Source organism: Dromiciops gliroides, chromosome 2, assembly GCF_019393635.1.
Source record: "Dromiciops gliroides isolate mDroGli1 chromosome 2, mDroGli1.pri, whole genome shotgun sequence".
In the NCBI taxonomy this organism is placed as follows: Eukaryota; Metazoa; Chordata; class Mammalia; order Microbiotheria; family Microbiotheriidae; genus Dromiciops; species Dromiciops gliroides.
Window position 1 is genome coordinate 57,462,271 of NC_057862.1, and position 17,824 is coordinate 57,480,094.

Here is a 17,824-nt window from a genome sequence, read left to right on the forward strand (position 1 = left end):
ATTATTTTCACTAACCTCCCCAACAAGCAGTTATTCATCATTGAACTTGACAACCTTGAATGACAAGGAACGTACTCTCTCAGGAGAGAGCTCATTCCATTTTGGGGGCAATTCTAAATATTAGAAAGTTCTTCCTTGTAATAAGCTGAAATCTCCATTATTGTAACTGCCAGCAGTCTCTCAATTCAACTCAACAAGTACTTTTCAAATGCAGCTCTGACTCTGCTACTCAACTAATTGTGTGACCTTGGAAATGTTACTGAAACCCTCTTGGCCTTAGTTTACTCAACTGTAAAATGAGACCATTGAAGTAGGTGAATTCAACACGCCACAGTCCTATGTGATACCTATCTGAGCAGCCTGGACATTCCCTAAGGACTCTTCTTCACTTTGGCATGGATCTTATAAGCCCATGTCCGGAAGGAGACAAAACTAAAGATGGCAGAAGAAGATTCACTTTCCCTCCCTCCTTGCCTGGGATGTCCTCCCTCCTCACCTGTCTCTCTTAGAAGCTCTAGTTTTCTTCGAAGTTGAACTGAAATTCCATTTCCTAAATGAGGCCCATCCTGACACACACCTGCCAGCTACTAGTGCCTCCCTCCCTCCCCACAAATTACCTTGTAATATATAGGGTGTCTTAAAAGAGTTGTCTTAAGGCCATGTAAAAGTATATACTTTTTTGGTTTTATTTATTTTGTTTTTGGTGAGGCAATTGGGGTTAAGTGACTTGCCCAGGGCCACATAGCTAGTTAAAGTGTCTGAAGTCAGATTTGAACCCAGGTACTCCTGACTCCAGGGCTGGTGATCTATCCACTGCACCACCTAGCTGCCCCATAGAATACTCTTAAATGAACAATTCTTCATCTCTAACATCCTTTGCTACATTAGCAATCATTTTTCTGTGGTGAATTTTACTATTTTATTATATTTAATTATTTAGATTTTTTTAAACATTTAGTTTAGTATTTATTGTATTTACATACATCTTCATTGCACTAAAAGTTATCTACTTACTGATTTGGTGGCAGCCTAGCCTAGTAAATAGGGGCACAAAATCATTCAGGAAGACATGCATTCAAATGATACCTCTGTCACTGACTTAGTTGTGTGATCCTACATTACCAGAGCAGGGGAATTTAGAGAGAGAAAGAATGATGAATCTGAAGTCAGAAGACAAGGGTACAACTTCTGCTCTGATACTTGCTGTCTGGATTATCTGAGTTGCCACTTCCTCTAGGCTCAATTTTCCTCATCTTTAAAAAGAGGGTTGGACTAGATAGCATCGAAGACTTTCTCCAGTTCTATATCTGAGTATCAAAGTCATGTAACTTCTAGCTACCTCCAGCAACACCCTCAGACTTAAATACCAAATAATAGCTTGCATTTGTGCTGGGAGAATTCCCCTACTAGGAATTCTCTAGGTTGATGGAATCATGACTCCATTCACACATTGGCAGGGTTGTTCTATTTAGAAAAAGTTATTAACTGAAGATCAGCCCATTCCAGCAAAGCTTTGGTCATGTTATCTGACCAAGGATTCCCTCAACTCAGCCCTCAGTGTTTTACCTGGGACTAGCTCTTCTTGAACAGAGTAAGAGGTTGGAGTAGAATGGATTCACACTGAATGTATTCTCATATGGTTGTTGCCTGCCATATTGATTCTTTGGGGCCAATATGGTGGCTTTCCTTCTCATGGTATTTTGATCAAATAGGGACAAATAAAGTATTCAAGGGACATACTTTTCAGTGATTTCATCAGTTTTTCTGACACTAATTTTACACTTGACAGGGGCTCCCAATTCAAGGACAGGGAAGTATTTTATTTTTATGGGTTTTTTGTTTGTTTGTTTTTCCCCCCAGGGCAATGAGGGTTAAGTGACTTGCCCAGGGTCACACAGCTAGTAAGTGTCAAGTGCCTGAGGTCACATTTGAACTCAGGTCTTCCTGAATCCAGGGCCGGTGCTTTATCCACTGCGCCACCTAGCTGCCAGGAAGGATACATGGTGAACAAGACTCGGGGTTGCTAATCAAAAGCGATAGGTTGTTATGTTGTTGATTTTTTCCTTCTCGAAGGAAGTAAAGCTATTTGAAAGAAAATTCTAAGTATGAATGTGACTTGAACATTCACCTACCACATTGCCCACCTACATTTCCATTCCTCCTTTTCAGAACAATAGCTATAGCACGTTGATAAGTATGTGAAAAAGAAGGGAGACAGAGGCGAATTATGGAGGAGGGGGTGGGGAGTAGAGAGACCCGTCTTCATTCCATTAGTTTTACCTGGCAGTTGATTTAATATGCATCCAATTTTTAAGTCTTCTTAAATAGGGCTTCATGTTTGAGAGGAGCTGAAGATAGGGGTTTAAGGGAATGCAAAGCAGATGGGAAGAAAGAGGCATCCATACCCAGGCCCAGACAATGGGCCATGTTTTCCTCTCAGGTTACACTCTCATCTTGTTGGAAAGTGATATCTGGCATATTACATGATACAATACAACATCTAATATCACTTGCTTTTGGTCTCTGACCTACAATACTGAATTTCAGAAATAGTTGAAGTGTAATTTTTTTCTAGGGTATTAGGGCAAGCTCTTTTTTTTTCTTTAAAAAAAACTTCAATCCTAATCAAAGCAGAATGCTTAATCAATCCAAGATGCCCTGTCAACTCAAATGATCTGTTTGTCTTCTTATTTACTCTATCTGTCTGTCTACAGTTCTTCATATCTTTGTGAAGATCAGTTATTGGAGGCCTATGTTTCCTTCTCAATGGAATCCTTACCAAACATTCCTTCCTGATGATATGTTGATGATTTGCTAATTTATGGCTTTTAAAATCTAGAAATATGAAGAAATTGCTGAGGAGAAGAGCTGTGAAGTCACATGAGCCTCAGAATCGGAGAACTTAATGGTTTATTTGACAAGGAATTGAAGTTTGTGTAAAATGAAAAGCTTCAGACACATTTCAATTGGAGCAGGATCTTGAGGGGATTAACGAAATGTCTGTGATTCAGAAATTGTCAATGACATCTCGCAGAAAACATCACTCACACGAGCAGTCCACCCCATTACAGCCCAAGCTGAGAAGCATGAGTGAGAGCTGCCCTAGAAATGATGTACAAACAGGAGGTGGGTGGAAGATTATGTTGCTTACCACTCACCCAGTATCAGTTAAGTTGCTCTTTGAACCATATTTCTATGTCTCAGTCCTACCCTCTATTAGGTGAACACATTAAATGGGAATATCATCTTGGAGTGATTGTGGCACCTCTGTCAATCATGGATTTAAATAGCAGTGACAGAGATTTTAGTTAATTCTGAAGAACTTCCGAACAGTGTGGTTGGTTACGTATTTTAGCAGGCTGCCAAATTAAGTTATAGGATCTTTGGGGATCTTTGAGAGGGACAGAAACTCACAAATCTAGAACAGGGTTCCCAACCTATTACATTTCATGGACTCTTTTGGTAGCATAGGGAACCTTTTGTCAGGTTAATGGTTTTAAATAAAGAAAGAAAATGTTAAATTTCAGTTAGAGATTAGTGAAAATAAAACTGTTTTTTTTTTCCCATGCAAGTCCAAAGACCTCCTGAAACCTATCCCTGTATCCTTTCTGGGTGTCTATAGACCTCAAATTAAGAACTCCAGGTCTATAGTGACCACTGCAAATTTTAAGGCAGGGTAATGGATGAGGTGTGTTCTTTTTTTTTATTCAGGAAATCACAATGTATTTGTTTAGGAAACTTGCAAAATTCTGCTTAAAAGTTACTTTAAAACTCTACAACTAACTGAGTTTTTATGACACTTTTTTTTTCTCCAGAAAGAATTATGATGAGCAAGCTAAATTTCTAGGTGGTGATTAAAAAGGTGATGAAACTTGTAGATTTATGAGACATGAAAGATGAGAAGGAACAGGAAGAAATCTCAAAAAGAAAAAAGAGAGTGAAAAAAGTATATTTTTTTATAATTAGGGAAAAAATAATCATAAGGTTTCTTGCTGACCAATGATATCTTATAACTTTTAATTCATCTTTTATTTTTGTTTTTTCCTGCCTGACCAGAAATACAGATCAATAGTAGAGAATCTGGCAGTACAAATGGAGGATTTTCTGTCTTTAAATTATAAATAGATATTTAGAATTTTCTTTCTAGGTGATTTCAATACCCTACTGGCAGAAAAAATTATAGGGTCATTAAAGTATCATAAAGCTGTTTGATGCCCAGACAAAGTATGCCAGAAAGATGCACATCTCCCAGGACAGTTAATTCTGAGTTAAAAGATTCCTGATTAATTAATCAGTTTTTATCATGGGGGTGAAATCCAAATTAAATTAGGTACTGATTGATGATAAATAAGGTGTAGTGGGAATCTTCTATTTGCTCCTATGCATTTACACATCTTGCTCCAAACATTTATATTTGTTTACATATTGCTCCAAGTTATTCCCCTTGATTAATAGTTTAACTATTGTTCTTTAATTTAGATGCTTTTAACAAAGCATTCTGTTTTCATTTAAAAAAAAAACTAAAAACATTTCTGAATAGAAATATATGTTAAAATATTTTTGTAGTGCTTAACTAAGGGAAAGAGGTTGTTGGGAGGAGGCCTCAAGGTATTATCATCTAGATGGTACTAAATTACCCTAATTCCTGGCAAAGGACCTCAGAGCTGGCCTTGAAAACCGATATTTACAAATGACAAAGGAAGAAATACTTGAAGAAAGCTTCAACAATAGGTACTCCAGATTCTAATTGATTGTGATGGCTGGGAAATCACAACCCAAAGGAAAATAACATTTTTCTACAACCCAGATCAACCAAAAAATAGAATACAAGCTTAAAGATCAAAAGCCTGTTAATCTATAAAGACAAAGTATATGTTTCCTACTGAAGCTTAATAAACATTACTGAAAAACAGAACAACTAACTCTAGGGAACTTCCTTTTCACATGGAACATTTTATTTTTATCTCCTACTACCCAATATATGTTGGGCTATTCACAATCACCAACGTGCTTTACATCTATCTCTTTGCCACACAGCTGACTCTTGATAACCAGGGGTTTTTACCCAAGTTATACATGATCCAAGGATGTTGCGATAAGGAAGAGAGAGGAAGTATTAAGAAAAGTGAAATTTGTGGTTTATGTATGGATTTCATTTCTCTATACCATGTCTGTTCCCCTAAATCCTTCCTCAAATGTGATTCAACAGAAGGTTTTATTTTTGATCCAACAAAAAATTATAAATTTAAAGACTGCAGTTGGCAAAGAGGAAATGTTCTAATGTTCCCTTCTTCTCATAGATGCTAAGTCAATAGAGCAGCGTAAGTCCTTCAGAGTAGTAGTGTCCCCACCAGAAATGGAGGAACTGTAAGGGGAAGGCATAGAAAAATGTGCATGAAAGGATACAGCAAATAAAGTTTGTTCTGGCTGTAGATATACAGATAAGTAAGGACTTGTAGAATTGAATACAGGATCATAAATCTTAGAGCTGAAGGAAACTACAAAAGAAGACCTGTTCCAACCCTCTTGCCTTTAGTCAGGGAAGGTATTATTATCTCCATTTTATAGATGGGATATATTTCTTGTATATATAAAAGGGGGGAGATGTAAATAAGCAGTCAAAACATTTTGGTAATGCAACCTTCTCTTGAGGAGAGATCTGGCTCCACTGATGTCAACTACTCTTAAACAAAAGCTCCCCAATGTAATTTCTTTTTACCTAGCTTAAGTGGGCCATATACAACAAGTTTTAAAACCTGTAGTTTCCTTCTGTCTTTACCCCCTCATCATTCCTTCCTCTCTCCTCTGTACCTTCAAAGGCTGAAGAAGAACATCTCTCTGTCTATTTGACTGCCTGGGAGTACAATAAGAAGGCAACCCACTTGCTCCCTATCTTTTACTCCTCCTGTTATCCAAAGTCGAGCTCACTCTGTTCAAGTAATGGTAGACAACTTGTTAGGAATCCATTTCTGAGAGGCTCTCTAACTGATGCCACTGGTCTAAACCTGCAGTCTTTCCCTGTCCTATGGGGACAAAATTTAAATTTGGGGGTTAATTTGGCAATGAATTATCCTTATTTTTCATTGTTTTTACCCATATTACCCTTGGCTATGGTCTAATCAGTTCTTTCAAATTAATTGCTATCAAGGTGAATTACCCACATTAATGATTAGGAGAACAATAATAATATTAATGACTAACATTTGAACAGCCCTTTGAGGTTTGCAAAGTGCTTTGTATATTTTAGCTCATTCAATACTCACAATGACCCTGTAAAGAAGGTGCTATTGTCATCCCATTCTTATAGAAGAGGAAACTGAGGCCATGAGAAATGACTTGCCCAGGGTCACACAACTAGTATGATATGTGGAACAGAATCCTATCTAAGTTATGACTCAAACCTAGGTTTTCCTAATGCCAAGCACAACACCACCTACTGCATCACCTAGTTGCTTAGATAGGAAACTTCTGGGGAAAAGCTCTAGAGACCCACAGAAAGTGAGCACAGTCAGTCTCTACCACTCCCTTTCCTTTCTTCTGCTCTATTCCAATCAACATTCTTCAGAATTATAGTATTAGGAAGGCAAACTAGAGAACAAAGAGGAGCATGTGTGGTCAGAGGTTCTGCCTAAGTTTCAACGGCTGGACATTCTCAATGTATCACACCCTGTGCTTCCCATTTGAGGTAAGATTGAGGCTTTCTGACTCTCCTCCAGTCCCAAATTGAACACTTCCACTGGAAGTACCCAGACTTAGAAGCTTACTTTTGGGCAGACCCTAGCCTTCTAGGTTAAGCAAACAACCGATCCCACCCTTAGAATGTATGCCTGTTACTAATGGCTGAAATGAAAATGTCAGTGTTGGGTGATGACCTCTTATGAGAGAGGAGGTGTGACATATTGATATAAATGGTAATTTATAGTACCTTAGGGCCTTGACAAAGGGGATGTTCAGAGGAGAGGCAAGCTGTGCTTATATTATGCCAAACATCTGGATGAGAATTTGAAAACGCAGCTCTCAAATTTCCAAATATCCTGAGATATGGTGTCAGGTCAGACGCTGAGCTTTCTGACCACATTTTTCAGTTTGAATCCAGTGCCATGTAGATGAAACCTTGAGATAATGACATTACTCATAGCTGCCCTGAGTTTTCTGACAAGTTAATACATCATTATTAGGGTTATTTCTGCACAAACCATGCATCTGCAAAGAAATACCTACACCATGCATAGGTTTTAATTGCTTTCTGAGGTAGTCAGGTTCGATTAAGTTTTTGTAAGAGGGGTGTCTCTATGTGCATGCAAAAATGAAGATACACATACTTATGCCCACACAAAAATTCAGAGAGCAATGTGCTATTTTAAGAGTCTAAGCTCTATCTTTCACCAAAGTTTAGCTGCTTTCAGTTTGCAAATGCATTTAATTTTATCTGGAAACTTTTTGACATTAGAAATAGAACAACTGTAGTTTCTCATTATGTTGGCTGCCAGAAACTATGCTTGGTTGCTCAACTAAAGACCTTATATTGCTAATTACTACCACATGCCCATATCCCAAGCGAAGGAAAGCTTATTGGTTCTGACAGCCCATTCTCTCAACACTGAATTCCAAACGAAAACTCAAATTTTGGCCAAACATAACATTTCATCAATCTTGTTCTCTTGACTGGAAAAAACAACATCAAACAACGGGTGCTAATGGCCCTTTATGACTGTGCCTTTCCCAAGCTTATATTTTCTGATGAAAGATCTAAGTGACCAAAGGGCTTCTTTAAACTACTTAGTAATTAGCTTTTGAACCAGGAAACAATGCGTAAAGTAAATTGACCAGTCCATGTGCTGATGACAGAACTGACTCTCAGTCAACAGGATCTATGGGTGATAGTGACCGGGAAAGAATTTTAAAAACAAAAGTACATATTAATAAAGGAGACTTTAAAAAGAAAAAAAAAAGAGAAAGCCAGACTAAAACAGTGATAAAAGATAATGAAGTAGAGAAAAAATATTCTGCAGGAAACCTGGGATCTAAGGTTCTCATAGTTTGGGAGTTGGAAACAGAGTAAAGGTCAAAATTGAAAGTCAAGAAAACAGCAGAGGGCTGGTGAGTGAAGACTTGACTTGAGAGGTCTTCTTGGGTTACTCAGCAGTGCCACCCAAATCTGAAGAGGGAGAGATATTTGGGGGAAGCATTCACTCTGAGTGAAAGTTACGTACTTAAGTGTTGTTTTGGCTTTCTGTATGCATGTGTGTGTTGGGGTGGGCTGGGGGAGGGGGGAGAAGGATAGTTTGTGTGTGGGCATGTGGCTGCTGGTTTGTGTCTAGGTGGGTTTTTAAAATATGCAATAGTGTAATGGCTTCTATTTAATCCTTCCTTACTGACAAGCAGGACACAGGCAGATTGGTGTCAACTTTACAAATCTTCAATTGTGGCAGCAAAGTGAGGAACCTTGAGAAGAGAATATACTAGGACTTTTTGGATACCTTTTACTTTGTGACTGACCACCAGTTATCCCAAGTTGGCAGAAGGGATGTTCCCTCTCCAGCTCATGATAGGGGGGAAGTGGGGCTCGCTGGAACAATTTGGATCTATCCAACAGCTTGATTCTATTCCCATGCAGCACTGTTAGGTCATCCGAATGGGATGACTAAAGTAATGGGAAGGTGGAAGAATTGTAGCTTCCAATGAAAAAATGCCAACTGGACTCCTCTTGTGTGTGTGTGTGTGTGTGTGTGTGTGTGTGTGTGTGTGTGTTTCCCTTTGGAAAAGAAAAAAGTCTTCTGGGGGCAATTCAAGAAAATTAAGGATTTTCCACCATCTCATTTTCTGAATGGTAGACTAACCACCTGAGCTCAAAGAGGAAGGCAGGGTGAGAAGGAATCAAGAAGAGGGGATGAGGCTTTCTGAGGTGATCCATTATGGTACTGGTGACACTGGCAAGCCATCATTAGAAATGTAAAGGAACATTTATTTTGTTTCCTTGGGAAAACTCACCACAAACAGTTCATGGGAGACCTATTGAAATGTTAATGACACTTCAGTGCAGAATAGTTATCCTATCAGATCTGCTATTTACTTAGGACAGAAGGATTAGATTGACACAAGGCCTACATTTTGATACCATGGTGTAACCTGCCCCCACTTCAGAATTCCCTTAAGAGCTCATGCATCAGACCAAAGAATTTACCCAGAGTATTTAGTACAAATGCCTTGAATTTCATGATTTCATGTTATCCCCTCAGTTCTGCCTCACCTGAGGGAAACAGCTTTTTTTTTTTTAAGAATAGGATTTGCCTTTCTTTCTATATAGGCCAATAAGGTCAAAAGTAAGTTCCACATGACAATAATTCCTTCAAATGACCACAATGATGAAAATAACTTTGTTCCATCCCTGGTATCATCTTCCAATTGTAGAGCATGGCTGCCTGTTACATCATGATTTCATCTCATAACATAAGACTGAAGAGAGAGGATAGAGTTTTCTTTAATCTTTCAGAACCTGAATTTAAGTAAGATAGTTGATTCTCAGAATGAGATTATCCAGATAATCTAAATAGAATAGTTGTTCTCTTCTTAGAAATAACCATTCTAGCTATAGGTCACTTGAGGGATGCATTCCATAATTCTCTTGGATGAGGTTAAAGGAGTTATATCATGACTGGTGCCTTAACATGCACCAGATATTTAAACTAAGTGTGACCACTTTTTCCTAAGGGGTGGGGGGGGGGAGAAATAAAATCTGTCATCACACTCTACAGTGTTTCGTCCTTCCCTTCCCCTCCACCCGACTGAAACACTCGAGTGAAAGATGAGTTAGAAGAGTGGCAGGGTTCAGGTGTCATCTCCACAAGGGTGTGCTGAAGTCGCACAATTACACCTTTTTTTCTTGATGAAACTGACTTACTTTCTGCCTCCATGTTTGTTAAAAGTCCCGCCGAATTTATTCCGGTTCAGGATGAGAGCAGCAATTTCAGGTACGTAGCGGGCAAACATTGCCTACATGCATGAAACAAAGAAACAAGAGGAAAAAAAAAAAAAGAAAATGGCATGCAGAGAGGATTCTCCTGCTCTGGCTGCAGTGAAGCCTCTTGGCATACTTACTTTCTTCCACTAACCGCACTATAGGAACCACCGTATTTCTTGCGGTTTCCTATTAACTCTATGATTTCAGGGACGTAGCTGGCAAACATGGCCTAAGGAAAAGATAGGAGACAGAAGAAAAGACTAAAAAGAGAGGTCAAAGAAAGGTGGGGTGGGGGGATTAAGATCTGAAAATGCAAAAGGGTTTGATCTGTGAAGGAGTTTTTAAAAATGACAAAAAATAACACACAAAAAAAGGGAAACTTGAAAACACAAAATATTGACTTTCAGGAAGACGCAAACCTAGAAAACTAAAACATTTAAAGATAGAAGGGAACATCACATAAAGTCAAGTGGGGACAAAATAAAATCAGACTGCCATCTAGCTCTGCTTCCAGAAGGAAGGGAAAAAGCAAAGTTATATGCTGTAAAAACAAGATGAACAATTGAAAAAGTTATCTCGAAGCTAAGAACCTTTTATTTGATAATAAAATTCAAAAGTGAACCAAAATGGCCCCATCAAGAAGAACAAACATTAATTAAAAAAAAAAGTTTTCAAATCATTCAAAAATAAAGAATCAAAAGACATAAAGGGGGTTGTCAGAGATAACGTGAGAGAAAAAAAAAAGTAGCAAGGAGACAAACAAATCTGCCATGTTTTGTCCAACAAACAGTTGAGTTGTGGCTGGATACTCTTAGAACCTGCTGCCCCACAACTAGGTCCTGTGACTTGTCAGGACTTTATATATGTTACAGGAATGTTTTAGAGATATACACATGCACATATTCATTTATATACATATTACAAATGTATATGTCATATACATACAATATAGAGAGCTATGTATGCATATACAGAATTATAAATGTGTGTGCAGTGTATATAAGGGTCTGCTGGATGAGAATTAGGATTTTCATCACTTACCTTGTAGACAGCAAAAATCTAAACATAAATTTGGCTGGCTTCCAAGACAGAGTGCAGTAACTGTTGAATTGTTCCTAAGCACTTGCCACCCCCATCATCCCCCCCCCCACCCAGTGACAACATAACAAAAGGCAGTAAATTTTACTGCTATGTAAATATATGCCTGGGCCAGAAAAAGGGACTCAGTAACTCTGTGACTTAAAAGGGAAAAGATCAGAGGTGTTTGTGCTAGTACTTAACGTGGCCAGCTAGGAGACCATCATTACTGGATGATGACATCCAAATGGGAAAGGCTATTGGGGTTTTTTACCGTCTAACTCTTAGAGCAGACCCAAGCCACAGTGTTTGTTGGAAGTCAAGGGGAGGAACACAGAGGGAGAGGGAGAGCTTTTGAAACCGCAACCTGTCTAAGAAGTATTAATAACTCCTAACAGCATTCTGCAAGAGCAGTTGTTGCTACCAAGGAAGTAGGCTGCAAATTGCATTTCCATTCAGAGGGCTCTCTCACTTACTCCCATGCATTATTTCCTTAAGACATTTAGGTTTATTCCAAACTAAATGAATATCTCTAGACAAGGGCAATGGATCTGGATTATATAAAAATCCTTGTCTGTGGAAAACAAGTTGTTTATAGAGGCCCCCAAAATATGCTGAAAGGTCATAACTGTGCTCTCATTTACTTTAGCAGAATATAAAACGAAGACAATCATTTGCTTCTAATGGTATAAGTCACTGGGTATAAGTAGTATGAGGCTTTTAAGGAAATGAATAATCAACAATATTAATGATCACAAATATCATCATAATAAAAAGAGATTTTTACCAGTCCCCCGAGGATGAAGAAGACCATGAAGAGGCGGCCAAGGGTGGTTTTTGCGTAAACATCCCCATAACCGACAGTGGACATTGTAACCATTAGTAAATAGACACATTCCCAGTATGTTAGAGCTTGGTTATTTTGGAAATTTTCCCATGGATCCCCTGAGTTCTCCACCTATAATAAAGGGACACGAGTTAGACAAGAAAGAAAAAAACACTGAATAAACCAGGGTTGGAATTTTTCTTTTTTGAGGGGAATGGGGGTGAAGTGACTTGCCCAGGGTCACACAGCTAGTGTCAAGTGTCTGAGGCCGGTGCTTTATCCACTGCACCACCTAGCTTCCCCTAAACCAGGGTTAGTACAAGCAAATCATTTCTTGAACTTTCATTCCCTCCTGGGATTGGCCCTTGACCCTCTGGGTCAAGCTGAGCAAGTCTCAAGTCTTAAGTAGGTAGAGTAAGGAAATGTCTTTGGGTGATTGAAGAGTGAAGGGAGAGAATATCAGTTCATTTTTCTTCTCACCATTAAAATTCTGCAAATATTTGACTGTTTATGACCTTGTTCCTGGTTAAGTTTCTATGGCACTTAACTTTGTGGGGTTGGGCTGAAATTATTTTCCTTTGCCTTAACCCTGTCTTTGAGCTCCATTATTATCATAGTAGACCTAAGCCATGGTCTCTCATTCACCATGATAAAACTGGATTCTCTCCTAACATGCCCTGATTGTATTTTCATTTGCTTTCAAGGTGATAGCTTATAGTTTTGTCCTCTTGGAAATTGATTACCAATCTTACAGGTGCTACATGGATGCCGCAAATGAATAGTACTTCTCAAAGCTAGACCACATTGTTAGGAAACAACAGGGAATTCTACTATTCAAGCATAAATGCCTTCATCTGTGGTAATAGTGGGACTTCTTTTCTTTGAATTTGGTCTCCAACACTAAGTTAATCCTAGAAAATAAGTTTATTTGATCTGTTTGCCTCTATCTAGTCGTGGTTTCTCAGCTATCAAGATCAACATAATCACATTCCACCTTTAGTGGAGTATGATAAAAGTTTCCAGCAACTTCCTTCTTCAGGTACCAACTGAAGCATTTCATTGGTGTTGGACTCTAAGTTGGCCCTCAAGCTGCCATTTTACGTGGATGAACTTCATTCCTCCATGTCTACTCTGGCCTTTGTTTGCGGAAAATGCCACCCTAAGTTCATATATGAATGACATTTGGAACTTAACACTGAAAGGCAGGAAAGGTGGGGTAACCATCTTTCCTTCTTCAAATAATGAGGTATATACTCCCAGTTACTAGAGCTTTCTCTACATTTACCTTCCATTTACTCCATATGTATCTTATACGAATTTATTTACACGTTGTCTCAGTCAGTCAACTAGTACTTATTTTTTTTTGGGGGGGGTTGTTTTTTTGTTTTGTTTTTGTGGGGCAATGGGGGTTAATTGACTTGCCCAGGGTCACACAGCTAATAAGTGTCAAGTGTCTGAGGCCTCAACTAGTACTTATTAAGTACCTACTATGTGTCAGTTACTGTGTTGGGTGCTAGAGATACATATGCAAAGAATAAAACAATGCTTACTCTCAAGGAGTTTACATTCTAACTGGGGACCCTACACATACATATTTAAGTAAATATGGAATAAATATAAAGAAAACAAATACAAAGTAGTTAAACAGAAAGAAGTTTCCAAGGGAGGACACGAACTGTTGGAGAGGACCAAGAAATTTTTCTGTAGTTACAGCTTAAAGGAAAAGTGGCCATCTTTGTGGTAGAAGTAAGAGTTAGTATGCCTGGACCATGGAGGAGAGTATAATGTCCAATGAGGCTGCAGTGATAGAGAGGTTGTGGTTAGCTTCTAAAGGATTTTAAAAGCTAAAAAGAAAATTTTATATTTGCTCTTAAAGATAATAGGGAGCCACTGGAGTCTACTGAGTAGGAGAGAGTAACAATCAAAGAAAACCTTATGCTAGAATGTTAGCTCCTAGAGACAGCTGGTAGTATGATGGGATATGGCACTGGGCTTAGAGTCAGGAAAGACCTGAATTCACATCTGGCCCTAGACATTTATTAGCTGTGTGGCCCTGGGCAAGTCACTAACCTCTGTTTACCTCAGTTCCCTCATCTGTAAAATGGGGAAAAATAGCACCTACCTCCTAGAGTGTGTATATATACATACATACATACACATACACACATGCATATATATATATATATACTTATTCCGTACAGAAATACTTATTTCCTCCATCTCTTCTTTCCCTTTCCCCCTTAGGGACAGGTACTCTTCAGTTTTGTTTTGTGTGTATATTCCCTGTGCCCACAATAGTGCCCTGTATACAGAAACTGCTTAATAAATGCTTCTTGGATTGGATGATAATATTTCACCCCACAGCTCTCTTCTCCCAGGCACCTAGAAATTGGCCCTTAGTTTCTATGTATACTTAGGTGTATGTATTTGCTATCTAGAGACTACTTTATTCAAGAGGATGCCCTAATAGATTTGAGTATAGAAAAAGTCCCCAAATCTGTCCATCAATTCCCAACTCTAAGCTCCATGATTATATTAAACTCCTTTTTGCCTTACAAAATTACAGAAGGGCCAAATGAATAACAAGCAATCATTCAACAACAGAAGATTAGTAGGGACTTCTATGACCAAGGTACTGGGGGAATCTTGGGTAAATATGAGGTCCTTGACCTCAAGGAGGTATACATCATCATAGAGAATGACAACCAATAGGAGGCAGAGTATGGTAGGTGTATGGGAGAGCTACAACAATCTAGGAGGGTGCCAGAGAAGGGAGAAATTACTTCCAGCTAGGGACATCATGATGAGCATTATATAAGTGGAATTTGATCCAAGCCTTGAAGGACAAGTAAGAATCATAACAGGTGGGGAATCAGTTCCAGTGTGTGTTGAGGAAAGGGCAGGGGGATAGATAATGGTGGATATGACAAAGTAAAGTATGACTCAAACACCTGGTGGGGGGGGGGGGGCGAATGGACTGTGCTACCAGAAACTGGGGGCTTTGGGTTGTTCCTCCCTCACAGGTAACACTTTATCTCTGAATTCTCTGCATTTCCATCAATTATCCCCTCATGCCTCGAATGACCCCCCTCCTCACCTGAGACTCTCAGCTGCCCTGGCTTTCTTCATGGATCTTTTAGGAGGCTTCCCAACAGCTAGTGACTTTCCCCATGAGACTACATTCCATGTATACAGTATATATTTTGTAGGTGCATGATTCTTTGTTCAATTGGTCATGTCTCCCTCATTACAATGTGATCTCCCTTTGGGTAGGGAACCTGTTTTTGCATTTCTTGGTATCTCCAGTGCTTAGCACAATCCTGGAACATCCTTAATAAGCGCTTGCTGATCACCTGAATTAGCCTTAGGAGGAGGTTCAGAACCTCACTCCACATTGGGAATGCTCTATAGATTTCTACTTAAAATACACATACACATACACACACACACACACACACACACGCACACACACACGCGTGCGCGCGCACACAATTCTGATACACAAAACAACTGGGCTGGCCATCAGTCAGAAGCAAAGCTGCCTTTTTTCTCAAAGGGGAAATAGAGAGAAGTTGAGGGAGCCCAAATTGTTGTTTTCTGAGAGATGACATTCAAACTTGGCAGATCTTCCATCTTTTCCGAAAGCTACTTTCCCAGGTGTTTGATGAAGTGCTACTGCCATCTTGTGGCCCAGCTCTACTCCTGCAGCAATTCACTCAAAATGTGTTTCACTATCACTGAACCTAAAAAACCTGAGGTTAATGACAAGAACATTACTTACCATTTGGAACTAGTTTGGGGTAGAAGGCTGGAAAATAGGACAGATGTATGATTGTTTTTTTCCTCGTTTTCTCTGCATTCAGTGGTCTCCCCAAGGTTATATCTTAGGCTGAGCAATTCGGGAATGGGCACTGACCCACAAAAGGCACCACGAGAATGTGTCTTCTTGGGTACTTACCAAATGTATGAACCCAGCTGCTGTCAGCCATGTGCTGATAAATATGGAGAGCAGATTCACCAGCTTGATAGAATTACTGTACAAACCAAAACACAAAGACAGCGCTATTACAAAGAGAAGCTGGCACTGGGCTGGGGCTTCAGTTCTTCTCACAAGCAGCCTCGGGCATGACTATAAAGCAAATCCCCTCCCAAAGCTTGCACTCACTGACTCTCAATCCTAGGGAGAGAAGAAAGGAGCAGACAGAGAAAGAGAAGGGGCAGGAGAAAGGTCTTCCTTTGAGTTCTGAAAGCAAGAGAAACTACTGGGCAAAAAACTCTAGTAGAGGAATTTGAAGTTTGGTGGTGGAACTGCTTCATTACATCAGCTTTCTTTCCCTTTTTGTTTCTTCCCAATGCTACCATCTCACTCTAAGCCATCTCTTCACTTGGTATGATTGCAGCAGTTTCCTACTGTCATTGTGTTCTTCCTTTAAATAATTCTTTTATAGCAATTCATGGCACAATGAATAGAGTCGGGCTTGTAGTTAGGAAGTCCTAGTTTCAAATCCCATCTCTGACACTAACTTGGTGATCCTGAATGAGTTGCTTAACCTCTTCAGGTTTCAAGCAACTACCTAGTACTTCATAGGTGGGTTGTAATCTAAGTTGGTGCAAGGAGTTCCCATATCCTGATGTAATTTCAGATCCTTCCCATTGCTTTTTATTTTGTCATTTCCCAGGTCAGAATCCTTCAATAGCTCTACAGGACAAGGTTCTAACTTATTCAAATTGTCCACTTGACAATCTGGCCAAAATCTGTATCATCTGCCTTTAATCCTGGACACAAACTATCTGTTGCAAATGGTTCTAGTCACTATAATCAGACTACACCATGTGCTCCCCTCCCTCTGTGCCTTATATGAGGGTCATTTGGAATATTCTTCTCACCTCCTTTCTGCCTCTGTGGGTCCCACCCACAGTTTTTCTACTATAAAGTGACATCTCTGTTCTGTGAATTAACTTATTTTCTCTCACTTGGTAATTAATCATCTACTGCCTTGGTACATATTGGTTTTCTATTCTTGTTGTTCAGTCATTCAGTCATGTCTAACTCTATGTGACCCCATGGGCTTTCTCCATGGGGTTTTCTTGGAAAAGATATTAGAGTGATTTGTCTTTTCTCTCTCCAGTATGTCCCCATTTTACAGATGAAGAACTGAGGCAAACAGGGTAAAGTGACTTGCTCAGGGTCACATGGCTAGTAACAGATTTGAACTCAGAAAAAGAAGTCTTCCTGGCTCCAGGTCATCTAGCTGCCCTTTCTAGTCTCACATTATCTTTTTATGTTATAATTCAATTTTTCAGGTGTGTAAGCCTTTCTTCTCTAACTAGATTGGAAAGTCCTTGAGGGAATGAGATATTTTATAGCTCTACACATCTCCTACAGTATGAAACATAGGGATAGAATCTAGGCTTGTGATTTCTTTGGTGTGCTTGGGTTAGGAAGCCCCTCCATCAATGCAGTTTAGCACTGTCTGGTCTACATAAAGTCTCACGGTGTTGCTTAGAACATAAAGAAGTCATTAGAATTAGTTGCCAAGAACTCTAAAAAGCTCAGGGTCATAGAGGAGGTCCAAGGAAAGAATTGAACTTAGACCTTGCTGGTTGGGAGACCAGCTTTCTACTCACCATACTGAGCTACCTCTTAAATCTACAATAATATGCCAATGAACTCATCCATCTCACTATTCTAATCTCTTGGATGCATTTGCTTGATTGTAGTTGCTGTGTATAATCCGAGACAGGTGGTATGGTTCAGAATTGTCAAATATGTCGCCCATGGGCCACATGTGGCCCACAACACTCCAGAGTGTGGCCCAAACTGATTTTTAAAATTGGGAAATATTTTTAATATTTTATTTTATTTTATTGTAAGGCAATTGGGGTTAAGTGACTTGCCCAGAGTCACACAGCTAGTAAGCGTTAAGTGTCTGAGGCCGGTTTTGAACTCAGGTCCTCCT

General features: G+C 39.3%; 1 protein-coding gene across 23 annotated transcripts in view; it reads right to left on the reverse strand.

The window, feature by feature from the left end:
* Positions 1 to 17,824, reverse strand: part of KCNMA1 (potassium calcium-activated channel subfamily M alpha 1) — a 929,290-nt gene that overhangs the window by 268,793 nt on the left and 642,673 nt on the right. For all 23 annotated transcript variants that reach the window (XM_043983958.1, XM_043983956.1, XM_043983955.1 and 20 more), the window contains 3 exons: positions 15,823 to 15,898; positions 11,826 to 11,996; positions 10,099 to 10,190 (listed from right to left, as the gene is read on the reverse strand). In XM_043983958.1, the coding sequence (XP_043839893.1) occupies positions 10,099 to 10,190; positions 11,826 to 11,996; positions 15,823 to 15,898 (339 nt within the window). The remainder of the gene's footprint in view (positions 1 to 10,098; positions 10,191 to 11,825; positions 11,997 to 15,822; positions 15,899 to 17,824) is intronic.